This window comes from Sturnus vulgaris, chromosome 2 (assembly GCF_052056855.1).
Source record: "Sturnus vulgaris isolate bStuVul1 chromosome 2, bStuVul1.hap1, whole genome shotgun sequence".
NCBI classification, from domain to species: domain Eukaryota; kingdom Metazoa; phylum Chordata; class Aves; order Passeriformes; family Sturnidae; genus Sturnus; species Sturnus vulgaris.
The window spans coordinates 109,427,547-109,455,355 of record NC_142244.1 but is presented as its reverse complement, the minus strand read 5'-3'; the positions used below and the strand labels follow the sequence as shown (position 1 = coordinate 109,455,355).

At 36.0% G+C, this 27,809-nt stretch overlaps 1 protein-coding gene across 14 annotated transcripts in view; it reads left to right on the top strand.

Moving 5' to 3' along the window:
* DMD (dystrophin) overlaps window positions 1-27,809 on the top strand; it is a 1,142,416-nt gene that overhangs the window by 266,731 nt on the left and 847,876 nt on the right. For all 14 annotated transcript variants that reach the window (XM_088160350.1, XM_088160356.1, XM_088160354.1 and 11 more), the window contains exon 2: window positions 13,987-14,048. In XM_088160350.1, coding sequence (XP_088016476.1) covers window positions 13,987-14,048 — 62 coding nt within the window. The remainder of the gene's footprint in view (window positions 1-13,986; window positions 14,049-27,809) is intronic.

Genomic DNA, 27,809 nt, shown 5'->3' with positions numbered 1-27,809 from the left:
TTTTCAAAGTTATTTTCTATTCAAGACCTAATTGTCAATCGAGGAAACGTGCCAAAGAACTGAAATTCATTCAATTTCCTTATTACTGGGAAAGTAAAATAGAAGCATGGAAAATTTTAAGACTTCCATTTACATTGCTTGAAATGTCACAGCCATGCCAATTTGACCTTTGTAAGTTGTTTCATATTAATTGTAAATAGTTTCCATGTTACTTTTCTTAATGTAGCTGCCTGCTGCATGATTTTCAATTTCTTTCATTACAAGAATGGCAGTAATTTTAATTTTCAAAACTGGTATTTGGTTGCAAACCCTCTGGGTCTTGCTGTGATGTTAGGTGGAGCCTGAATGTCATAGAATCATTGTTTCTGACAGCTAATCAGATATCCAAATGATTTAACCTCTGTATGTCATTGTCATCAAGCTGATGATGCTGATGAAGAATGCCTGACAATTAATGATGTAGAAATACCAAAATAACATAGACACTATTTATGTGGTTGCTAAGTTAGTTGTTAGGTGTTGCAAATATTAGAGGAGTAGCCAACTCATTCCTCACTTCTCAAAATTCTTAAAAATAACTTTCTTTTTGGTTCCTGTGTTGGCCAAAGAATATTTGTTTTGTGAGCTAAGGAAAAGGAACAGAATATTGTAGTCATTCTGGTTTTCTTGATCCTCATGCTCACTGAATTAGCCTGAAGATCCATTGCACCTAGATGGTAGATGCCAGCATGAGATTCACTCAATATTCTGAGCTGGAAGGGGCCTACAAGGATCATTGAGTCCAGCTCTTAAGGAAATGCTCTACACAGCGACTGAACCCACAATGTTGGGTGTTTTTAGCACCATGCTCTGACCTACTGAGCTCATCTCAGCATCTGCATATCAGTAATTAGTCATTACTGAAGCTAAACATTGCCTCAGGATACTTGTGCTCAGATCCATCTGAATACCTTCCCACCATTAATCTTTATAAATCCCCTTTTATCCTTTTACACATTAGTCGCAAGGATTTTATATGCTCAGGAATTCTACAGTGTAACTGTGTACCATGGAGTGAGCAGGTAACCAGATTCAAATTTTGGAGTGTGAAAACATTAAAGAAGCAAAAGAGTGTGCAAAGAAGATGTATTATAAATAAATTAAAGGAGGATGGAGAAAATAGGAATTATGCCTGATTTAAGCAGGGAAAGGTATGCATTCTCTATGGTGTTCATATTGAACTGTTTTGAGTAGTGCTATCTAAACTTTCTGAGATTTAATAGGTATAACATTTTTTTGATTCATTCTAAACCATCATGCTCTAATTTCAGTGAATTTCCCTTGGTTCATGTATAGGTTTTTAGCAGTTGTCAAAGCCACAGTGTAATATTTTCAGGTTTTTTGGGTGAGATTTTATCAGTAGTCTTTTTAGCTGAATCCTCATTTCTTCTCTCTTTTCTATTTCTTCTCCTTTTCCTCTCCCAATAAGTTATCTATAAATTTTAACATTAATTTTAACGCATTTTTTCTTCCTTCCCTTCCTTTGCTGGCTTATGGGCTTTCTATGCTGAATATTTTCAATTGGTCTTTTGTACATCCTCCAAGATAGAAGCCTAAACTGAAATTTCAATATCTGTTCACTCTGTTTCTCTACTAGGATGAATGTGATCAAAATATCTATGCAGATTGATTAAGGTGCCTCTAAAAAGAATTAGGCTGCAAAGAAAATTGCTCTTCTTTACTGTTACAAAAACATCAGAATAGAATGACAGTATGTTTCTTCAGTGTAGTTTATGATCTTGTGAAATGTCACACTTGCCTTGAGTTGTCTAGACTGGAAAAGAACAGCTGTAAAAAGAATTACAAATAGATGTTTTTCTTCTTTTTCTGTACTGAATCTATATTAAGGAAACACAGCTCCTCTCACTAGAGCTGATGAGTTGGCACTGAGTCGAAATAAAAATCGATGTTTATAATAGGTAACTGTCCTAGCATCAATACTAATATTTCTTAATCTTCACTTAATGTTATAGATATGAAATCCTTCATTGCAAGCAGTTCTGAATGATGTATGCAATGAAAAAAAAAAAAAAAAACACTGATCAATGCATAAGATACATACAGGCAGCAAATATGTTAGTTATCTAAAATGTTCATGTCTGATACAGACAGAAAATCCTTCTTTCAGTTGGGAGGACATGAAATCTGCCAAGATTTAAGTACAATTTGTTATTGCAAATATTCTTGTAACTTGCTCAGACAATGCCTACTTAATGAGAAGATGAACAGCACTCATATTAAATCTAATTTTAATAAATATTTCACTAGTGCTTCAAATGTTCTGAAGCACAGTAAGAATTTCAGGGACATGTTATAAAATGTGATGATGTTATAATTCTAAAAATTGCTTCTCCCTTTACTTTTCCCCCTACCCCAGAATGGAAAAAGTACCTCAAAATATGGCTAAGGGAATTATATATTTCCTCTTTCTTCCTTGCTATCTTAGTGTCCCTGTCCATTTTATTTTAACCAGTTCTTTCTAATCCACTCTCCCAAGATAAACTTAAGATGTTGAGCATTGTCCCCATGTGTGGATGAAAACTGTGTTCAGCCCCAAACTGAGTATTCAGTTTTAACAAATACCAGCCCACTAATGCCAGGCAGATGAATTTTGGATAGGATTTCTACCTAATTTCAGTTAGTTCTGTAGACAACTTAAAGATAATCTGAGAACTTTATGCGAAGTTATTAACATATGTTTAACAACACATAGCAAAATATGTTGTTTTAGTGTAACCATAGATAATAAATTGTTCATAAGCAGGACCTATGCCTGACTGCCTAAGAGGAAGCATATGCTGTAATTCCTCTGTGCCACAGCTGCCCCTCTCTGTGTGGTACTGGAGAGACAAGGACTGGACCAGAAGCCAATGCTGTTGTGTAATTCCATAGACAAGGGTGGTACCTTGCCTTAAATACTTCTCTAGTCTTCAGTAAAGTGACTTCTACAGCTTATAATGTCTGTTCTCTATAATGATAGCTTTTTTTCCACTGATTGCTGGGTAAAAACACAGTTTGAATTATTGGTAGCTCTGGGCACATTGTTGGGTTCTAACTCTAATACATTTTGTCTTAAAAATTCTAAAAACTGGATATTTTTTGTAACAGTTGTCACCATTTTTGTGATGAAGTCTAAAACTCATTTCTATTGTGCTCTCATTTTTCACCATCTTAGAGGCAAAAGAGACAAAAACTTCTCCCATTCTTCCAGTTTGAATGTTTTTTCTTTGTGCAAGAACTGAACAGTCACTTCTCAAATAAAGCTGTTAAACGAAAAATAGAAGCCTCAGAAAGAAGCTGAAGTAAAAACAGTTTGCAGTAAACATTGTGGCTGTTTGCGAGGTGTTGCTTATGAGCTGTCTAGAAATTCAATTACTTTCTTTTTCTTTTCAAGAGTGTCTGACGTTATAGAATGTAGGGGATACACGTTTAACATGCTTTATAATTCCGGTTTTCTGTGAAGTGCTGGTATTTAGACTTTTATTTAGCCTTCACCTGTACAGTTGGAGTTTTTCCAGATATGGAGTAGTACTGGACAATTGTGTTCAGTATGCCAAACACTCAGATCCTAATAGGCCTATTTCTCAAAATTTGAGATCCTTCAGTCACTTGTACAATTCAACCACTACAAGAGAACAGAGTAGATGTGAAATGGGAAATGGTATAGGGGATTTAAATTCTATTCTATTGGCTTCCCCCCCACAATTATCACTAAACAAGGGCTTTACTTTTTGATTGTCCTTTTTTTTTTCTATCCTTGGAAAGTGGAGGAGGCTTGGGAGTGGTGAAGGTTGCAAAGAGACTGGACAACATGAAATCTACAATAGTTCTTTCTGAATTAAATAAATCACAACTCCAGTTTAAATACATTCATCATTACCTCATCTATTTCAGGTGAGGTGAAACAGGAGTGGAAATCACAGTTCACTTATCTTAATTTAAACAGCTGTTCTTAGAGCCATGTGTTCTTTTCTTTCATTTTCTCAAACATTGTATATAATAAGATAAATTTTAGCTGTGGACCAGTTGATGCTGTCAGCTTATAATGACAGTATCTTCACCCTAAGAACAGGGTGTATGTATTGTAAACAATTGCATATTAACACCTTGGTTTCATTAATTGCAAACTTCTCTGATACATTCTCTGATGTCCCAGTGGCAGTTCCTCCTAATTAACTCAGACACTAATTGGGTCAAATGAAATAGACAGCAGTCAGTCAAGTAGACTAGAACAGCCTGTTCTCTGCTTTTGACAGAGGAACAAAAAAAGAACTTGAACTATTACAGAATAGTGCTATCTACCACAGTGTACTTAGCATGGTTGTTTGCAATGAATATTTTAATACAAACTGTAACAAATGTTGGTCCTTCACATATGGTTAACCCACCCTCCTCTGCATGTGTGACATGAATTTTGAGAGTCTGTAACCATGTAAAGCATTTGGCTGATTATTTTTTTTTTCCATAGGAGCAAATCAGAAAATCTGGGACAATACACATAAAAATCAAAGCAGTTCAAAGCTTTGCAACTATGCATCACTAGGTGGCATTTGCTGAAAACAGAACAGCAATTTCATTTTCACATCGGAAGGTTGTGTGAAACACTAGACACTAATGTCATGTTTTAGACTCAGATCACCTATTTTAAATCCTGATACTTTTTTCAGCTTCATTTGTTATTAGTTGAAAATCTATAATTCAGAAAGTTTGTGGGCTCCTGTTTCCTATTTTTGATGTGTTCTGCTCTGGCTGGCTCATGAATTAACATTACTGTCCTTAGTCTCCTATCCTCTATTGCTCATATCTGAACAAAAATAGTAACCTAGATGATAAAAGTATCCAGCTAAGGAAGAATACAGGCTAACAGTAAGCATTTATCTGGTGCTTTCTGAACGAAACCAAAATAACTGTGTAGTTTTCATAAAGGTTATAAATATGAAAATACTGAGTAATTTTATCTAGTTATGTAACCTTGATTTTTTTTTTTTTTATCTCTAGTAATTAATCTCTGTTCTAGTAATATTTCCCATGCAATGCCTCTGTCACAACTTACTCTGAGATGGCCTGCTGATCAGCTAAATACTGACCTCTCTTCCAAGGTTTAAAAAACACAAACAAAAAACCCAAGTACCTACAGCCCCTCTATCCTGACAAGCCAACTTCAGTGTTGGAAATAGCTTCTTTATCACAGTTTTCCTCCTTCCAGTGCATGGAACTGTCCTGGTGAAAACAATTAAGCCTAGAGCTGTTTAATTTTTTTTTTTTCGGAAGATATTTCTTGTTTTGGAGGCTGTGTTTTTGTTGGATGTTTTGTTTGTGGGTTTGTTTTTTGGTGTGTGGGGGGTTTTTTTTGTTGTTTTTTTTGGGGTTTTTTTTGTGACACTGTTGAAATGCAGGAGCTGCCAGTGCTGCTCATTTCTGGCCTGTAACTTTTCCCACAGTGGTGACAGGGACATTTATAGTGCTGGCCTCTCTTGGAGCTGGCTGGTTAAACAGTGGCCAAGGTGAGAGCACTCGCTTTCACTTTGAGTTTGTTTCAGCAATTCTCAGATCCTTGGTGCAGAGGAGTAACAATGCTTATTACAGGTTGTCAATGAGGGTGCAGTGCACACAAACCAATTTCATTAGTGTCTAACCGAGGAGGATTTTCTGCTGCTGGCTGTTCAGTTGGGCTCGCAGGGGGATGGCTGCTGCCCGGCCACAGCTGGACCAGTCTGTCTGTCCTAATGGCACTGTCCTAGACCAGTCTGTCTGTCCTAATGGCACTGTCCTTCCTGAGCTGAGTGTGGGAATGCCCATGAGCTCAGAGGGGAGAAAAGGCTTGATACCCATTCTTTCTGTCTTCAGTTAAAAATTCCCATTTTCTCTGGGAAAGAACAAAAATGGATTACAAGTAAGAAACTCTGAAACCAGAGGTCTTACAGTCAAAATGCATTTAGTCTGTTTACCAGGTCTAGTCGCTCTTTCAAATAAGTTCTGTGTTGGGTTTTCTTTTTCCTAAAATGTCTGTCAGGTTCTTTTGTTCCAGTCAGCCCAACAACCAGCAGGGGGACTGAGCAGCAAGCATTGCCTCCTTACTCAAAGAATCTTATGATTGCTGCTAATCAATCTTGCAAATTATTAGTTATTTGTGTAAGATAAAAGAATCAAGGTATCTCTCAGCAGCTGTGGTAAAAATTGCGGGTTTGGGCTCTGGAGTTGCAATTGATTTTATATATTGCAATAATAATAGGAGTAGTAAATCTATGTGGCAAAAAGTGTTTCTATTACTTTTATATATTACCACATGTTTTAGCAGCATTTAACTTGTGCTTCCCTAATCTGTAAACAAGAAAAAAAATATGTCCTGTTCAAATCAATTCATCAAGAAATATTAAGCATTTTCCCCATATGTACTCATTTGACAAGACAAAGTTAGTATTGACCAACTCCTACTTTTCTTTCACATTTTGCTAATACCAGTATTCTTCCCCATTAATTTAGTCAATTTTGTATCACTAAGAAGTCTTACCCTGCAAGTCTTCTTCTGCAAAAAATTTTGTCTCTTTCAAAAACAACAACAAAAACGAACAAAAACACACAAAACCAACCAAACAAAACCCCAAAAAACTCCGAAGCCAAACAAAAACTGACAAACAAAGAAAATTAACCACAAAACCAGAAAGCTTTTAAACATCGTTGGTATTTTTTGGGGTTTTTTTTGAGATTTGGATGTACTTGCAACATGATTTCATTGGTGTCTGACTTCAAAAACATTGATAACACAAATCAAACAATATTCTGCAAGTTCCAGAAAGCAACAGTGGTTTCTTTTGGTACACCCCTTCTAACTAGCATGGAGGTTTAAGTGAAGACAAATATATTACCTCATTCTAAGGTATAATATATGTTCTACAGTGTTCAGAAAGTACTGTCCTAACAACTGTATGATGCTAAAATAGCATGGGCTTCTATTGAAATGTTAACAAGCACTCTTTTCATTTGGCAATATATGTATATGACATTAAAAAAATGGATTAAAAAGGGGACCCTACACAGGTGAATATCCAGATGAGTATTTATATATCCTCATGTAAAGATAAGACACAAACTGAACTGCTTCTGAAGCACCAGCTTCTCAGGTACAGATAGGTTTAAGTTCTTTAACTTTGAGCAGTTATTTATCTTGTGCAGAGAAATCTGATGCATTGAAGCACTGGGGCTTTTTAGGTTGCATTTTACTAGTGATTTCCCTTTGGGAAAAATTTACTGGATCCAAAGTAATTGCTGGTTAGAACATAATAAAAAAACCCCAATAGACAAAAAAACAGTTAAGCTTGTGTTTGCAAAGCTGTTAATAACTAGAGCAGGGTATTTTTGGTAGAATGTGCTTCAAAACTCTTACTAAAAGTCTTTATCCTTGAAAGGATAAGGCAGAGGTGGGTCACTAGGACTTGAGGCAGATGTCCTGACACTCAAGTGTTGTGTTACAGTCCTCAGGCCCAATCCATGGACATGGAGAAGTAAGATCAGTTCCCAAAGTGTATTTGTCTGTGGTGGACCACAGGAGGACTGGGTCAGCAGCTGGGAATACAATTGCAGTGTATGAACTGGAGCTGAACACCCCATATTGTGTATACTTAAAATGTTCTGGAAATGTGAGCTGACGTTCTGTTTCTTTTCTTTTTAAATTACATTGGAATTGTGGTCCTGCTTTTGTCTTGGGAGTTCCATATGCTACAATTTATTTAGGGAAAAGGGTTGATAAATGGTGGAGGGGAAGAAGGACGGGGGATGGTCAACAAACATGAACAAATTACATGAATTTGATCAAACACAGATCTATGTGTACATTTCACAGCTGCCTGTTATTGTTTTAGGAATCATATGTAGCTTGTTTGCATTATTTTGGTACTTCTGGATGCTAGTCAAATCTTTTTGACTAAGCTGCACATGCTTCAGTAGTTCTTCTGTTCAAATTCACTACTTCCCTGCATATGATCTTCTAGCTACCAGATATCCCTTTTTTTCTTTCCAGAAAGGAAGTGTTTACGTCTGCTTTTTCCCATCCCATTCCTTCTTTTCTATATTCCTTTTCCCCTTTTTTTGCCCCCCAAGCCAGGGTAAAGGTGTTTACTTCTCCTTCTGTCTTCCCCTCACCCCTTCCTCATTTTTCTCTATTTTTTTTTTTTCTTGGTTCTTTTTGTTGTGATTATTGTTGTTTTTGTTTTCTTTCCTTTTTTATATTTCCTTCTGTTCCAGGCTGGCCGGCTGTCATGTTCTCTATCCTTTGTGCTGCCCCTACTCCTTCTTTTACACATGACATCCATACTGGTCCTCAAAGACACTCAGTAGTTTTTCTCTAAACTAATTAGTTAAAGTTAAATTTGAAGAGTGAGACCTTATATGAACATCTGCAATGTCTTAAAGAGTTTAAAAAAATAGGAAAAACCAGGAAGCAGTTACCCTTAAACATTTATAATAGGAGAACAATTCCAACTAACATAACAAAATGAGAAAAATAAAAGATTTTCTCAGCCTGACATTCAGTCTAGGCTAGGTAGTACAGTGGCTCAATCTGCTGCACTAATCTGTGAGTAGAAATCTTGTAGGTTGGGTCTTATAGATATCCTCTTTTTTGTCCTCTGATCGATAAATGGCGTCCCTCTCTCTGAGTTCCTCTATTTGAAGGAAACAGGGGGAACAAATTATTTTTTCTTAGGAATACACTTGTTCATTTTGTAAATTTATCTTAAATCTTACCAAATCTTTCTCAGAAAATTTTAGTATTCTATTTTTCATGGCATTTAGTTATACTTCTTTTTTCTTTAAATCTATATTAACAAGGGCTTTCAGTGCTCCATTTCTACTGAGCATTTGAATAGGTTCATCAGTGTTTTGAAAAGCCTGAGATGGTCTGATTATGGTGATTTGAATCTGGTTCCACAGTTAAGTCTCAAGAGGGTAGGGAGAGAACAGGGAGTTTTAACAATATTCAGATTAAGTCAACACACTGCTCATCAGTATATTTATAGAAGGTGGACAAAGAATTGCATGTTCTGTATTGCCTTACATGAGCAATAGACTTATATTCCTTGTCTGTCTGTCAAAGCAGCCTATTGTATTTCCTGTCAGCTTGTGAATGTCTTGGATGACCTCAATGACTAAAAATCAAATCTAGTCCACTCGAATATCATTCAGTCATTGTATTGCATTGATTTCTTCTTCCCCCCTCAGATAAGCAAGAATGGGAAGGGAACATTTCTCAGCAGCTGTAGTTACTGGCATGGTATTGTAATAATGTACTGAAAATCTCTAAGAATAGTGAGTCAATAGAGCCAGAGTATCAATAATGTGACTATCTGTGGCCTCTTTTGTTCCCAGAGCTCCCACCATTGCTGGTACTTACTCCCACTCACTGAAGAAAATCCTGACCTTTTCTCAATCTGCATTGTTTGGCTGCTAGAAAATCAAATAGCAATTTTGATGGTTTTCTTCTCTAAAGTGCAGTGTTCCAATGAACCTGCAGTTGCCATGAATGAGGGAATTGACACCTGCCTTGACACCATTGTTTCAAAGTTTCCACCAGTGTATGGGAATTATTTTCGATTTTCTTCTTTTTTCTTTACTTTCTTTTTTCCCCCTTCCTCCTTTCTTGCTTATAGATCAATACTAGGTAACAGAATAAGATCTCTCCTTCTTCCCTGTTTTGTGTTCCCAGTCCTGTGATGGAATTGCTTGCTGAAGGCTGCATAAAATCTTCTATCACACAACAGTCTCCTATCACTCCCTGACTCTGAATGATTCAAACACTCTACAAATGTCACATCTTCACTGACATGATAATAGCAATGTTTTCTTGTTTGTTTGTTTAGAATTAAACTTTAGAATCTGAGCATATGGTTCATTCCCCGTACTCTTCATGTACCACTGAATGTCTTCTATTTTTAAGAGTTGGGCTGCATTTACTCTAAAGGGGGATTTTCTAAGCCACATGCACTGGAAACCATTACCCAGATCTGTAGGCAGAAGGCAATCTTCATGTGGCAGTAGGAAGAGTCTCCATCCGTGGAGATAATAAAAACCCACATTCAACCTGGTCCTGTAAAATCTGCTCTAGGTGGCCCTGCTTGATTGGGGCAGTTGGATCAGATGATGTCCAGGGGTGCTTTACAGCCTCAGCCATCCTGTGAGTTAGTGAAAGAAATGTTTATTCAGGTGTGTCAAGAGTTGAGAGGTTGAAGATCCTGTAGAAAAAAAGGGAGGGATGCAACAAAATGATTTCCTTCTCCCTGGTACATGTTTTCCATGGGAAAATGGTTTTTATGGTATAAATGGAATGATGTAGTGACATATATAGTGTATGTTTCTGAACCTTGGTTCACTTTACAATCTGCTTGGTATTTGCTCAAATTGTTTAAAAGTATAAGGGTAGTAAAAAGTGTAGTTTACAAAGAGATGACAATATAATGGTGGAGGTTTTCTTGTAGAAATCAGATGGAAATGGAGTGGTAGGTTGCAAACATAATCTATTAAGTATATAGGAAAGTTATATGGTGACCACTTGCCACTATTAATAACGTCTTTGCTCTGTTGAATCATGATTGTTCCTAAGCATCCTTCAGTGTGCCACTTGTCTCTATTAGCCTTGCTGCCTGATTAAGTGTCATAACTGTCCTTTGTCAGATGATTAGCTTCATTAATACTGCACTTTCTTTCTGGGTCATAATTTATTATGAGGCCTAACCTGGAATAATACTTCAAAAGTCAAATGTGCAGTTAACTAATCTGAGAGGTTTGCATTCACAGCTGCAAAGCTGGATGCTCATCTGACCATAGTAGTGAAAGTGTTGTAGTTAAAACAAGGTCTTTTCAGTGGTACCATAGGCTGTAGGGCACGAAAATCAGGTAAATCTTTCTGCTCAGTATCTCTTTTTTTCTGGAAAGCTTTTTGTAGTCCTCAGAGCATTCATTTTCTGAGTTGATAACCTCCAGAAAATGAAGTTAAGCCTATTCCACTCAATGACCATCAATTTGAGAACAGCATTTTTTTGCTGTGGGAAGGGATCCCATTGTTATTGTGATAAAGGAATTCAGGATCCATGCAGTGTTTAAATCTAACCTGAAGAGAGACAGTACACTATTCTGCAATTCTTTCAGCTTGAAAGAGAAGAAATAAACATACCATATTACTCTTGAACAGGTGAAGGAATTACCTGCCTGGCCATTTGATTATTCTTGTCTCACAGTAAAAGCACATGCAAGGACATTCACTGGCTCACTGCTGAAGGATCTCATAAACACAGCATTATGAAAGTGGCAGAGGATTGTTCTTGGCACATTTCTGCAGCACCTAGATAAATGTCATTCAGCTTCTACATCTAGCATTCAATCCATAAATCTGAGCTAAGAGAACATCTCTTTGTAAAAGATCGTGTTCACAATGAGGGAATCATGCCATGCAAAACCAAAAGATTGATTCATTTTTAGGTTAGGAGGCTGTCACTAACAAATGGTTGTGGTATAAACTTGTCAGAGCAAGCAGCACCTAGAGATAAAAGTGCTTGCAATGATCTCTGTATAAAGATAACAGCAGTGGAATAGATTTGTGTTTACAAAGTAGCAGAGCATTGCCTGGACTTTGAATAAGTTTCAAACATTCAAATTGTGGGGTTGACTCTTATTTTTCTCAGGAGACTCTGGTTTTTATTAGCACAGTGGACATGAATTAATTGGTAACTAGCAGTTGAACTTGCATATATCTTTGTGGAAAAAAGACAAACAGAAAAACCTAAACCAAACAACCCACTCCATTACTAAATATGCTATTACAGCTGCCTGGGGTGGAAAAGCAGAAGTCTGAACAGTTTAAAAAGGTGATTTTGTCTCTTTTTCCTTTCCCTTGCTAAATGCCACATTATTCTTCAAACCCATTTGCATCTGGCAGTTTTAGCAGAGATGATTAAACAGAAGCAGCTATTTATGTGTAATATTTTATATGAAGTTGCTGAAGAAGTTTGTAATATAATGTCAGATTGAATATTTATCTTCTACCAACAAAATGTATCTTTCTTCTCTCATCTTCTGTGTACTGCATATGGCTGAAATGAAACAAACCTCATATAATAAACAACTTACAGTCAACACAGAGGGAAGTATTGCTTGTGGGAAAAATAAAAATTTTAACAGCAAGAACATCATGTATTACCAAAAACATGTATCTCCTTCACATGCTATTGCTTTTAGATGAGTCTCTTAACTATTCAAGTATTACTTCCAGCCAAAGGATGAAGCTGGCAGCATTATTTGGGATAGATAGCAATAGAATTCTAGGAAGTTTATTGTAGCAAATACTCATATATATATATATATATATATCTATATTAGTGGCAGAGTGTATATAATGCACTTCTATGGCAAGTTTCCAGTTGTACTATTGTGTTTTCTTTTTTTTTTCTCAAGATCATCTGAACTCAGAATATGCTCCTTCAAGTATGCAGTACTTCTTTATAATGCAATAGTAACTTTGCAAACTAGTACTTATTAATGAGTATATTGTATCTTTGAACCTGGAAAACATTCTGGTTGGAAAGGTATGTTTAAACTGATATTGAGTTGAGGTTTTAAGAACAAAAGATTTGTATGAAAAAGATTTGTCTTGCCGTGGATCCTTGGACTGGTGGAGGGAAGGAAAGCAAAGTACGTTATTCATGCCATGAATTTGCCTTCTAGCTTGTCTATACCTGCTTTTCAAATTTAGCTGAATCCATTAACATTATTAATTGCTATACATTTCAGAAAAGAATTTAATATTCCTTTTTATTTAGGAAGTGTAGAGAATGTTACTGCTAGCCAAAAGGCTGCATTGAGTGAACTATATTTTAGTATGAGCATTCTGCACCCTTTTCTGCATATGTCCTTCACTTCTAATTGGGGTTGATTTTTATTTTGCCAAGCAAAGAAATCTGTCCTTTATATTTCAGAGATTATGCCTAATCAATCTTTTGGGCCAAATGCTTACACTAGTTAGTGTAAGCATTACACAAGCACTCGTTTGAATTTTTTTTCCTCATTCAACCTATATAAAATATAGCAGAATTCTACCTTTTTGTATCCAGTTCCATTCAGTATCAAGACTGTATTTATAACTTAGATACAGAAAGCAAGGCTTAGGATAGATAATCTCCTTCTACAAAGCTTTCATATTAAAGAACTTTAAAAGAATTTAATGCATGACTGAACAAACACTTGTGTGGTGGGGTGTTGGGTTTTTTTTGTTTGTTTGTTTGGATTTTTTGTTTGTTTGTTTGGGGTATTTTGTTTGTTTGGTTTTTGTTTGTTTTTTGTTTGGTTGGGTTTTTTTGTTTTCTTGTTTGTTTTGTTGCTGTTTTTATTTTTTTCTTTGTTTTGTTTTTTTGTTTTTGCAGTGGAGGAAAAGGATATAACAATTTGTTACAGGTGAATAGTTGCAAGTTTAAAAAAAGCATAAGGTACATTAGGGGCTGTCATTGGAGAACAATGTATTGTTGGGGTACAGAAAGTTTCACTTCCTCAAGCAATTTGAGGAGGTGCACATAATGTTATTTCAAATACTTTTCTACTGTAGAAGTGTTTCCTGATGCCAAAACTATCAGATGATATGTTTGGGGTATTTATATACCTATATGAAATTAAAAATTAGAATGGGGTGTTTCAGATCCTACTGCAACATGTTCTCTTCCAGAAGAAAAGAAAGCACAGGATAGGTCAGTTGAACTAGGAATATAGACCATGACTACAAAGGGGATCTATAGACCTTCAAAATGTGTTGATGCAATTGTCAAAGAATCGGTCCAAACAAATTTCCTGCCTCTGTTTGAAGTATTATTAGTAGTTGACAATAAACCAAAACTGAAACATTAATCAATAATATTATATTATTTTGTTGCTTATTTCTAATTAAGTGCTTTTTTTTTTTCCCTCTGGCAGATGAACGGGAAGATGTTCAAAAGAAAACTTTCACAAAATGGATAAATGCACAGTTTGCTAAGGTAATTTATTTATTTACCAAAATATATTTTGTTGTTGCTGTCAATATCTTAAAACAAAACAAAACCAACAACAACAAAAAAAGAAACTTGATATTCTTATGCTGAAGCTTAGTTTTCAAGTTACAAGTCTCAGATATTGCTGAAGGCTGTTGACTGATTTATTAGAAAGAAATGTTCAAGCTTTATTTCTTTGATTTCAGCAGTGATTAAAACACAAGAAGCCGTCCTTCTCTTAAAATGTTCTCTGCCTCAGTTTGCTTTGCCTTTTCTCAAACTAAGGACGCATCTGTATTACTCTTTTTTTATATTTCTTTGTTAAGTTTCTAATGAACGAAGGAGTTTCCTCTATTAGACTTGTCTTTTCTTGTTTCTAATGGCAATTGCATCTTTAACAAAACTGGGTGAATTAGAGAAGAGCAAGGTCAGAGATAATTTATAAACTGGATCACACCTCTTATGAAAGCAAATATGTTTTGAAATATTTATTTTTGAGAATGCTAGATTATAAATGGAGTGGGGAAAATGAAGACCAAATAACTAATTTATTTAAAGCATGCCCTTCTGGCAGTATATAATGATTTTATCTTTAATACTCTGGAAAAATTCTGCTTGAGCTATTAATTTGCGGAAAGGTTTTTGTTAAAATTCCTGGAGGAAAATGAATCAAATTTATTTGCCACTAATCATAATACAAATCAATTCCATCATTTGTTATTTTACCAGGCAATGGACAGCAATGAGATAGGAGCTGTGTTGTATCTTCTGTTTAGCCTGGTTTTTGATTGTGTCCCATCTGATTCTACTAATTAATAAAGGGGAGTGTGATAATCTGAATACAATCACCATAATGTTGAAAAACATGCTCAGCAGTGGTTTAGTCCATCAGGGAGTCCCACAGGGCTTTTGAATGGTCTAGAACATTTTCTAACACTGATTCAAGTAATTTAGACAGCACACATTTGTGCTCAGCATCTTTAGAGCAGAGATGTCCAGCAATTCGGAGGACTGCATCAGGATGAAATACTGGCTTGAAGAATGATGATGTAATTACAAGACAACCGTCAAGTATTAGGTGTAGGACAGCAGTACAACATATGCATACAGAAGTGGGGAGATAGCTGAACTGGCAATAATAAAGCAAAGGAAAACTCTGGGAACTGTATTTAATCACAAACAAAATGAATCCACAACATGGTACTATTGCAGAAAAAAAAGAGACAACTTTAATATGTTTCTGATAATGGAAGTGCTTCACAAAGGGTGAAAGATGCAAATTTTTGTTGTTGTTGGGTTTTTTTTTGTTTTGTGTTTGTTTGTTTGTTTGTTTTTGGCAATAGTGAGATTTAACTTGAGTATTTTATAATCTTGCTTTTCTATGTATGAATAAATAACCACAGCAACAATCATCTGATACAGCCTAATTTGAAATGTATTACCAGTTAGGACTTTTTATGGTCACAGAAATAGTTGTGGAAAATGAAGAGTAACTGTTTTGCTTCTACATCTAAAGAAAATGTAATGCTCCTAGAGCATTGTTTTCTCAGAAATGATTGTTTTATGGAATAGCAAAGCTGAAATTACTGAGGAAACTTGGACCAAGTCTGTAGAAGAATAACAAGAATTATGAAAGGTTTAGAAAATACCTATCAACACATGCTTTTAATGTTGGGTTTGACTTATTCATCTGAATGATCTAGAGGCCTTTCCTCCAATTCTAGTTCTATTTAGTGCAGTTTAATGATGTTTTAGCTACTTTTTACTTGAGTTTTATAATAGTATTTCTATACTATTATATATGCACGTGAAAATGCACTTGCAAACATATATTTGTTAAAGTACTAATCTCCCTGTACTTCATTTTGGCTCTGAGAAAAACCTCATAAACATTATGATTCAAGTTTTTATTTGCCTGAAGCTTGACCTGGATTTTTTGGACAGGGTCTCCTTATTTCAGCTATCAAAAAACTATTGATCTTTACATCTTGAAGAAACTACTTTCTGGGTTTTTTAGGACAGAAATAACAGACGTCTTGCTGTATAGAAAAACTGTCCCAGGACAATGTTTCTCGGTCTTCTAACAGCTCGGAGAGGTGGTCTTCAAAATATGAAAGTGGATTTCCATGTGAAGTCTACAATTTATCCCTCTTCTCCTGACTTGTTTGCAGTGGTTGAAATCCATCTCTGTTTCTAGCTGTGGAATCGATTTCAGTTAGCAGGCTACTACTTGTTAGTGATTTCTCATCATTGTCAGCTTTGTAAAAATGCTAAATGAATTACTTTCATTGCAGAATTGCTTTTTAGTCAATCCTGTGTAGTTCTAGGGGTGCCGTCTTGAGTAGATTAGCCTACAGGGTTGGAATTAAGAAAGAAATTTATTACATGGTTCATTTCTCTTATTTGTGAAAAGTGAAATCCAGATCGCTAACTGTAAAATACTAACAGTTAAATAAAATTGTTAGAAAATTCTCTCCCATCCACTACCTTCCATACACAACCCCCCCCCCATTTTTATATAGTCAAAATAAAATAAAACTTCTAAATATTCTAAATCTTCATTTGCGTTGGATGTATAGTGCATTTCTCCCCAGAGAGCTGCACTATATTCCTAACAATTCAATACTATGTCTCAGTACATTTATTCTCGGCCTAAGCTTCCAAAACACTCAGATTTGCAAGTTGTTTCACATGCTTTGTGATGTAAATACAAATAATGCTTTTAAATGTGAGAAGCTGTAAAGAACTGAAAAATAATTTTCTAGTTTATGTGCCACCAGCATAACTTGAGAACCCACGTATAATTTTTACCTGTGGTGGAAGAGATTTGTCCTTCCTTTGGCCATGCCCACAGTGACATTTCAGTTGGATCATGTGTAGCTCCTTCACTCTGATGCCTCAAATTTAGCAGTCAAGTCCCTAACATGAAATCCATAACAAACTTTCAGCCACGCAATCTTGACAGTTTTCTGTCTGAGATGTGCAGAACCTAAAACCTCTGGAATGTTACCAAGAAGTCTGTGAAAGAGTATCTAGGAAAAGATAGCAGAAATGTCAGCAATATTTCAATTGCTATGGGTGAGGATGTGTCTCTCTTCAGACTTTTTTTAGCAAGTTGAGCAGGGTACTCTAAATCAAAGAAGTGGGGAAAATAAATTTTGCAGGTCCCTCTTACATTGCTCAAAAGAGCAGGTTTCTCTCTAATTTTTACTTCTCTTGCTAGCCAGAAAATGAATTATACAGAAAATCTGGGCCTTGAAAATTACGGTGTGCAACCCACCTATAAGAAAATCAAAGTTTCAGTAGGAAAGGCCAAAAGTTGCCTTTCAATGTTAATGAGATAAAATAGTAAATTTAAAGTGTAAGAGAAATGAGAGGAGGTAACCCGAGACCTCTCTTTTCCTCGTTGCAGTCACAGATATGGGGTGTGACTTTCTTGAGTGACAACTTCTTGGTTTACCATTTTAAATGACACGCAATAAGTTGAAACTTAAGGCAATTTTAAAAATGTGGAACATAATAATTTAATATAATTTTATTCAGAAAGAAGTTTTCTTTGACCTCAGATGAAGTTTATCTATAAAATAATGAAGTTCTGCAGGACATACATAACGACATTAAAGGAAAGTATTATAACCTAGTTTTTTAATAATAGAACTGTAATTAGAACTCTCACTAGAGGTAGGTCTGGTCCTGGGTAAAGCAGTTTTTGCTCAGATACCAACTTTTAAAATTTCATATAGCTGAAATCTATGTGTTTTGGGAGAATACAAATCTGTCACAGTCCTGCAAATGTAGCCACTCTCAGCTGGCACTTGGAAACAGACACAACAGTTACCTTAACGGTGCCTGTACCTCATTATAAATGATTTTATGCAGCTTCACTGGTTGAATATTTTGCCTTGTTCATTGCATAAGAGGCTTCAAAGCAGAAAGTGCTACTGAAGATGGAAATACTCTTTACTTGCATATAGGAGAGAGCTTGTATATGCCAACTAATTCTGTAATGAAAAAGATAATTTGATAGTTCTCCTTTTTGCAGAGAATGTAAGTTGTGAAAAATGGCACCTTTTATGGGCAGATGGAAACATTAAGATGTAGTTGTTTGCATGGTGACTGTGAAATTAGATTCCATTCTTGTGTGATCATGTGAAGAAACACAATAATGATGCAACTTGTGCCAAAGAAAGAAAGGTTGACAGTTTCGCTTAAAATATTTGTGACTAGTAGAATACCAGCAAAATTTAATACACCTTTTACTAATGAGATTGTTTAGAATAACAACTAAATTTTTCAGTCAAGTGTTACATGCAGGGATAAAGGGAACACACAAGAGGGCATTGTTTGCAGCTTTAGTCAAATTCACAGCAGTTTAAATAATTTATTTGCTCAGGGTTTGTATGTGGCTTATATCATGGCAGATGGGGTGATGGTTTCAGGGTTTTTTCACCTTCTTGAGCTCATGGACAGGCAGAAATTATTCAAGACTCTTTACTGGTCTCTTGTGATTGTAGATTGTCTTCTGCATATCAGCCAACAGGAATGACTGACACATATGAACAAGTTTACTGGTCTTTTGAGGCAGTGTGTCAAATAGTTGAGGTACAGAGAAACAGCACTGCCAAAAGTCTGACATCCAGTAGAGAAATTTGCAGTGCTGCATTCGCTGACACACTTACTCTGTTTTCCTTGCTATCACTCAAAATGACTTCAAATTAAAATAAATTTTTTAAGTGACTCTCAGAAAAGTTATTTCAGTGTGCAGATTCTGGGATGGGAGTAATTGGGTGAAGTTCTGTGGAGAAGACAAGAATAGTCTCATTTTTCAACTTCCTTTAAGATTCTGCTTCCGCAGAAATGTTTTTACCCCTGTGAATAATCTGTCTTTAGCCATCCTTCTGGACAACAGTTAATAGCCAAGAAGAGGAGCTGAAGGAAGGGATGGAGTTTGGCAGCAAATCACAAAAACACAGATTAAAATGTTCAGTATTAGCTCTCTCCAAACTGCTTTCTTGACAGCTAACCTATATGTCAAATGAAGACAGCTTCTTAGATGAGTAGGTGACTGGTAGGAAAATTAGAATTAAATCCTATACTTTGAGGTTCTGATCAGTGTGCTGAAGCTGCACTGATGTCTGCTGGTACATTGTATTTTCTGAAATCAGAAAAAGAGTTGCATATGCATGTCAACTAGACCAGAAAAGATCCCTAGTTGTTTCAGGTAATAAAAGCTATCAGTAGGGTGTGCTGATGCTGTGGGATTTCAGGTTTAGAATTGAGTTCCAGAGAGTACATCAGTGCTGGCTTTGCAGAACAAAATATTAGTCACTGTACACAAGTTCAGAGAAGTTCATTTGGATAGCTGTGGTGTTTCTGCCATTTACAGAGAATTTGTGCCTGCACAAAATCGTGTTGGAGAAACAAGATAAATAAAAGTTTGCTGAGCTCCAGGCTGACATTAGATTATTAGAATTCTGCTGAATTTTCACCAGAAAGAAACTTGTGCTCTGTTCATCTAAGGAGCACTAATTTGGTGATACATGTAAAGGAGGATCAGAACATTGATTCCAGGGCAAACAAAAGATGGACTGTTAGTAAAATTTTGAAATTGTGTCTGTGCTAAAACTTTTATCAGTTCTTTAAAGTTCACGTGTTAAAGGTGAGTATGGTAGATATTAACTCAATTTATTAAACATGGATAATACCTTGTAACTAGCCTCAGAATTTATTTTTTCTTTTGAAAGAAAACTCTCAGAAAACATGATAGACTTAAAATTGTATCATTTGTGATAAATGTGAAAAAAGAAATTTGTTGGTATTATTTTTCTTTTGTTGGTTAGAGACCATGATTGATATTTATTCATCTTAAATGCCTAATTACTGTTTGATGTCTGTTGCCAACCTTTCTAAATACTACAGTAAAAGTGATGAGAAAGAACAGCTTCCTAATGTGGGAGCCCAATTATTTGCTACAGTGTGGCAAATAACCAGAATTTTCATTGAAGATTAATAGCTTTTAACTTGAGTTGCAGCTCTGTGTGATCAACACTACCCTTGGGACACATCTTGTTTTTAAATTCCAGGCTTTCTTGTGCCAGTAACTTTTTAAAAATACATCTTGCAAAAAGACACCAAAGGCACATCATGCCCATTCTATATCATTAAAGAAAAAGCTTTTGAAACCAAATGATGTTTCAACCTGGTGTAGAAAACACATTTGCATTGCTAAGTGTTAAGAGATTTTTATTTTTTTGATATCTTCAGAATACATAAGGAAGCATCAGGCATGCTCAGAATTATTTGCATTGATATATCTATAGCTATATAGATATATATACATATAATAAACTATTAGTGCTCTATATTCTGCATCTTTTCTTATGATGCAGTAAAATGGGATTCTTGCTGTGTAAATATTTATTATGCATCAATTACATTTCCTTTGGAATGGAAAGTAACTTAAAATTATTTTCACTGTACTTTTAAAGGTAATATCAATGGCAATACTGATAATTATTTTACTTAGTATAAGTTCCAGAATTAAATTCTATCTATTAATATATTTTTATAGATTTTTTTGTAAGACCAAGTAAGTTATCATGAACAGAGCATTACTAAAAACAGAAACAGGCACGGTTTAAAGACAACAAAAATCCTCATGCACTGAATTTTACACATAGCATCACCACTGTATGTGAGCTTTCAATTTTAATAACTTGTTGACTTTTTATATTTTGTTTAAAAAATGATTTTTTAGCTTACTCTTGGTGAAATACTTAGTAAATGTCTCCCTAAATAATCCATCTATTATTTATAAATATTTAATTTTGCCCCGTGTAGAGGCCTGAGCACTGGAGATAGAGATTTTCTACCATCACTTACTGTGAGAGCAAGAAGAACCAGAAGCTGTGTGGTGTCACAATACAGCATGACAAAACCAAAGTAGTATTTAAGAGGGAAGGTTTCTTTTTTTTCCCTGTTCTTGGTAACATCAGAATTCTGAGCCTCATGACCCACTGTGGCTGTCACACAGCTGGAGATGCTTTGCAAACTGTCAGTACAGAAAAGAACCCTTTCACTGAAAACCTAGAGAGGAGAAAAATTGTTTTTGGTTTGGCTTCAAAGTCACAAAGATGGACGTTCGACATCAACAAAAAAACAAATGAAAATGTCTCTATCGGTTGTGGTTGCATTTTAGTTGTTTTTTTTTTTTTTTAATTAATGTTTAGACAGTGACAATTTTTTTTCTGTGTGCCTGAATGGAAGGGATTTTCTAATATTTCTCCTCCAGAACATTCTCCCATTACCAGGAGACTATACGACTTTGCCTGTTGCAGGCTTATTTTTCTTTTTCCCCTCCAAAAAATGTCTAAATGATGGCAGTTTAACAAGACAGCTTTTGGAGAGCAGATTAATTTTCACTTTGATGATAAGTGAAACTTCTCCTTCTACCTCATTATCTGCAAATCTTTTGGTGGAGCTGGGGCTGCTGGCTGTGTATCTCAAAAGACCTTTTTCTTGCAAGTGAGGCTGGCTTCTGTCTGCTCCCATGACTGTACAAGCACTGACATGTTTCCTCTTCTTTGCCTTAGAGGGCATAAATTCAAAACTAGCTACAGTTCAGGAGCAGCTTTTCCACGGGGAAAATGGGCTCTTTCTCCAGCAGAGCTGTCCCCATCTCCAAGCCTGGTCCCATCCCCTAGATCTGTGCCACAGACATCCATCCCTGAGTGCAGCAGCCCTTGGAGGAAATCCCCATTTGTCACACAGAATTAAAGCTGTCACTGCTGCAGCTGGGCCAAGGAAGGTTGTGAAGGTATTCTCAGTATCTTCTGGGGTTTTTTTGCACGTGCAGAGGTTATGTTACTTCTCCAAATCAAATTTTAAGGCTTAAAGTGTTTTCCACGAAAATTACTCCCCTTCTAACACCTGTGCAAGTGCATTATCTGAAACAATGAGCATCTGCATTACAAAACACTTTCATCATTAGAAATGTCTGAGTGAATGCAGACTGCATTTTAGAGATTTCTAAGATGGTGCAGTATAACAGGCTTTTAATCTGAAATTTCTGAGTGAGTTAGGGACTAAAACACATGCACTTCTATTATGCTAAAATTATTTGTCTTTTCATTCTTCTTTTTATAGATTCTTGTAGAATAACAAGAGCTTCCCTGAAATGTATCAGACATGCCAAATAAGCAAAGTAATCACTACTGCTGGCAATAGAGGGCACTGGACTTGCATTTGTAATATGTTTTGCTAAGGGAAAAAAATAATCAAGTTATACTTATTGAGATCTTTCACCTTTTCCTCCTCACACTTGGCCTTGCACCACTAGATTTCTATTCAAACTCTCATCCTTTTTTCGTTGCAGTTCAAGTAAAATAGATTAACCTATATAAAATTGTTCACTTGAAGTTATTATTGTATATATACCTTGAGAGAGGAATAAGAACAAGCTAAATATAGCACTACAATATTGGTCTCAGTGGTGCATATGTCTAGCTTGTGAATTTGTAAACATTTACAAATTTGCATGATTGTTGCAGGCAGTAGACATCATCATTTCCGTGCTCAGAATTCATTACTATTGCATCTAATCATCTTCAGAATCTCCAAAGCAAAACTCTTCATACAGACAAATAAGACTAGTGGATTTATATTATATTTGGATGTTCAAAAATAAAACCAGAAGAAAGAAACAATTTTTGAGCTATTGTCCACATTTATCTGAATGTTATGGAAACTTAGTGATGCTCAAGCAAATAATATTGACCATTCTCCCTATCTGAACAAGATTAATCTCATCTCTCAGGATCAACGAAGAGAGTAGAAGAGCAGGTGCAAGCTTGTACATTTAGGACTGGTGGACCTCTCACTCTTGATCTTCTTGCATCACTTAAACAGATCCAGCATCTGTCCTTGTGTCACATTCTATTAGTCAGCGAAGCTGAAAGCAAGGCAGAAACTGACACCAGCCCAGCTCCTCACTTGCACCCCTTGGGTCGGGTCTCCAGTGGGCTCCTGCCCTCCCCTGCTGCTCTGTAGCATCCCTAAACCTCCTGAGTCCGTGGGTGCAATTTGTGCCTCTCACACATATATCCTTTTTTTTATAGTCTGTCTTTGACATCAGGAAGTTTGGCAATTCCCCTCATGTGTTTAAATGCATAAAGCATTTTAAAAAGTATGCCTTAAAGGTGAAAAAAGCAGGCACTGCAAAACAAAGAAAACCCTCCAAAACACAAAGTATTTAGTTTTGGACAGACCACATCAGTGTTACAGACTGCGTTTTGGGGTGTTGATGTATCAGTGTTGGTAACGATGAGATGACCCACGCCAGGCCAGTAAGCTCTTGTATTTTCGTGTATCACTTTTTAAAATTATGCTTTGAGGTATCTGTATTGTGCACAAAGACTTTCAGTCCTCCAAAGGGCCTGCTGATATTACAGCTGGATCAAATACAGCTTCTATTAATTTTAATTTCTTTAAACCATTGCCTGTATTTTAGGTCCTACTTGCCATGAAGAAGATAGATCACTATGAAGAATGGTCTTAAGAAGAAAAAATAATCTTATTTTTAAATGGTTACAAGTAACTGTGTGTGCACAGGACCTTTCATGTCTGCCTTTGACATGGGAAGTGGCTCCATCAGATTCTGAGGGTGCTTCTGGACCAGGATCAAGAATATCTATGATTTTTATTGCTGCTTTCCTCCATTCTTTCTCTGATCTTACACTTGGGAGTTGTGAAGGGAAAAATCTGTCACCCTGCAGATGATAGCTGCAGTTATTTCTCAACAGCAGTGGAAAAATTGACATGGACACCCTATAAGGTTTTTGCTTAGAGAATTATTAAAGCAGCTTTATTATTATTAAAGTTATTTGAAAAAAAAAAATAACTTTTTTTTCCCACTCTGGTACACTTTTTTTTCCCTCGTGTTTTTGTATCCCAGTCTTATTAAATATTGATGCTCATATCACTGAATTTGCTAATACCTACACTTTTTTTGCTAATCTACATGACAGGTGTTATTGCACAGAATAGACATTTTTTCTTCTATCTGCTTTTCATAGTGTGTTTGATTGATTTGCCCCTTAAAGTCTATCACATTTAATTCCTGGCACTATTAATGTGAGAGCATATATTGCTGACTTAAAAACAGGATGCTTTTTTATGCCCAAGTACTTGGAGTTGGTTCTATTGAAACTAAGGTTTTAGGGGAAAAGGATAAAAAAAAAATCTCTTCTGTTCAGTCTTGTACAGTTTAATATATATAAAAATAAGTTGATATAAAATATACAGATATATATATATATGTTTACTCTATAACCTAAACCGTTGGTAAAAATAAAATCCTTTACACTAAAAAAAAATCCCAACAAACTAACCCTGACATAACTCCCTGAGAATAGTAATAATAAACTGTAATAAGTTGTGATTCCATTTGGAATCCTGTTGAAAGCTGTAAGTATTGACCAAGACATAGGCAAGCATTGTTCTAAAATACATATTAAATGAGACTCTTCTCATTTTAATTTTTTTTAATTGGAATAGTCTTTGGCTGCAGGATGAAACAATCTATGAGGCTCTGTCTATGCATGAAACAAGCCATGTATTCTGTATATTCTATCTTATAACAGAGTTTTTGAATCCTGGATTGAAAAAAAAAAATATTATGGCAATTTTCAAATGTGTTGATTTTTTTTCCTTTTCTCTGTAGTCAACAATCATATGTAAATTTGCATTTTAAGTCAAGAACTTGTTTTCTTTGGGGAAAAATCATCTAAAGGCCCATTTGGCATTTGGTACAAGGAAGTCATGCACGAGACACATAATGCAATCAGGTATAAGCAACAAAGTTTATCACACAGGTAGAAGCAGAGTTCCATTACAGAATTGTAATCAATTACTACATGAAACATTAAAAATCCTTAATTAAAAAGATGGAGAGTTATCTTTCCCCCCTGATAGCAATGACTCTAAAGTTGTAAGGAATTTCAGGCAAAATGCACTGAAAAATCTCAATCATCTTCTCACAGAATTTTTAAATGCCATGTTTGAATAAGATATAAAACCTTAAGGGAGCCATTCTTAAAGCACCTGGTCAGAGCGCACAGAAGGAGAAAAATCAAGTCTTGATTCAGTTATGGACAATATACAGGGCTTATAGACAGTAAGATTTTCTGTAATTCTGACAAATATGCATTCAAAAGTGGTGTCCTCATAGAACAAATCAAGAAAAATGAAATGCAAATAGTATTTAAGGTCAGAAAACCGGAGCTATGCTGAAGAGAAGATGAGGAAGGAACGCAAAAGAGGAAGTGAATGCACCTATCAAGGTGTACCACACTCTCCTTACATAAGGTTATCAGATAGGCTGTTTGCCATCTCATCTCATGCTTCTGCATAGTGAAGCAGCATCCAAACAGTTCCTTCTTGTATTTTTGCCTGTGTGGAAAACCCCAGTGCATGTTTCTCTTGATATTTTTTGATCTTTTAATTTCTGCTTAAATCAACAAGGAATTGAGTTGGTCTATGCAGTCTGTACTGATGATTCAGTTATTCACTCAGTGTTTGTATTCACACCTGACAATTTCTGTAAGCAATCATAGAATGATTAAGGCCGGAAAAGCCCAACTTTTGACTGAACACCTCCGTGTCAACTAAACCATAGTACTTAGTGCCATGTCCAGCCATTTCCCAAACACTTCCAGGGGTGGTGACTTCACCACCTCCTTGGGCAGCTTGTTATAATGATTGACAACTCATTCAGTGAAAAAAAAAATCTGCAGAGAGCAATAAGGTCTTCCCTGAGCCTCCTTTTCTTCAGTATGAACAGCCCCAGCTTCCTCAGACCCTTCCTCAGCTCTGTTGCCCTTCTCTGGGCTCCAGCCCCTCAATGTCTTTCTTGTAGAGAGGGACCCAGAACTGGATGTGGGACTTGAGGTGTGGCCTCACCAGTGTCAAGTACAGAGGGACCATCACTGCCCTGGTCCTGCTGGCCGCACTATTTTTGGTATACAAAATGTCAGATATTATTTTAGTACACTATAGTAAGAGAGTATACTATATTATATCCTATAATATGCCATATGTATATTTACTACATATGTAAAGTTTAAATGATGAGTCTCCTCCTAGCAACAGTTAGAACTGAAAAAAATATGTTAATGAACTGAGAATTATATAAAAATATAGAAAACAGGAGAAACTTTACCTAGAAAGTTGCAATTAAAGCAATCAGTGAAGCATTTTTCCCTAGGTCACAAGCAGGAAATATGTCAGGAATCTAGATGATGGCTGACTGCTATATGATCAGGTTGTAAAGGGTGTGTATTGGAGGGCAATAAAACACTGCACCTTTAACTTCTTTGCAGAGAAGCTGATGGATTAATTGGATAATAACTAACAAAAGCCATCTGGAGTTACACTACCCTTTATAACATTGAACAACATTCCAGTTTTTTTTCATATATCTTACTATGAATGTCTTAATAATACAAAACATCAATCTTGCCTAATATGATGACTGCCTTCATAGTCATGGAAACACAAATCACTCAGGGACATTCATGTGCTGACATGTAGCCACAGAGCCATAGCATGTTCAGCCACCAGGGACAGTGAGCAGTCAGGGGTTCAGGGTCTCCCATGGGGCCCATGGGATGAGGGTTCTGGTGTGGGTGGTATTTGTAGAATTGGGGATCCCAAGGTGCACTCTTACCAAGCCAGACCGGGCTCTGCACATGTAGCATTTCACTTTGGAGCCTGTCTGCACCCATGGACTCCTCTCCAAATGATCTGCCACATCATTCTTATGATGGCCTCTTGTCTAGGGATGCCATGGATCTCTCAATCAAATGTTTCCTCTTTCGTCCTCTTTTATCAAGTTGTCCTTGGTTTTCACCAGACAGTGTGTTTCTGAAACAAACAAATAATCTCAAAAGCCAGCAGCAGTTTTTGTTTTGTCCCTTGCCTTCAAGCTCTGGTTTGCGTGATTGTCTGGGGCAAAGTGGAAGTGGAAAGGGAAGGATGTGAATGCACTCCACAGGAGCATTCATGGAAATTTAGGTAATGGCTTACTAGCTAAACAATCTTTTTTCCTGTTTTGCTTACTGCCAGGGAACCTAGGAAGCCTTTTGCATTAATACCTTTCTTCACATAGTGTGATTCTGAGCATATCTCTTGATTTCAGTGGCACTAGAAGTCACCTTTTATAATAGAAATAATATTGCAGAAAGCAATGGTTCAGAAGAGACTTAACTATAAAACTTTAAGCCATTAATTGTTTTGAAATCTGTGATTTCAACCTTGTATTCAGAGGAGGATGCTAATATTGGTAATATTTTAAACTACTTTGTCTATTTCTCTTTCTGCCCGAAATGTTTCTAATTACTAGACATGTGGATCCATCTGATATAATGGAGAAGAGTCAATAGAGTTTCCAAAGAAGACATGACTCATAATTGCATTACTTCTTTAATATAATTTGTATGAATATATAAGTATGACTGAAAAAAACTGTGGATCTGAAAATATTATTTTTTCTTCCAAAAAAGACTAAATGGGAAAGATCCCATGTTTCACAAAGCTTCTGTAAGAGAAGAAACAAAAGGACAGAAATGAGGTCATTTTAGACAACAGAGGGGATCTGGCAGTGGGGTTGCATGCAAATTTCTATTGAGCTGATGATTATCGGGTAAAGGGATGTGGCAAAACTACTGATGGGTCAGAATCATTCAGGTCAGAGAGAAACAACCAAAAGCT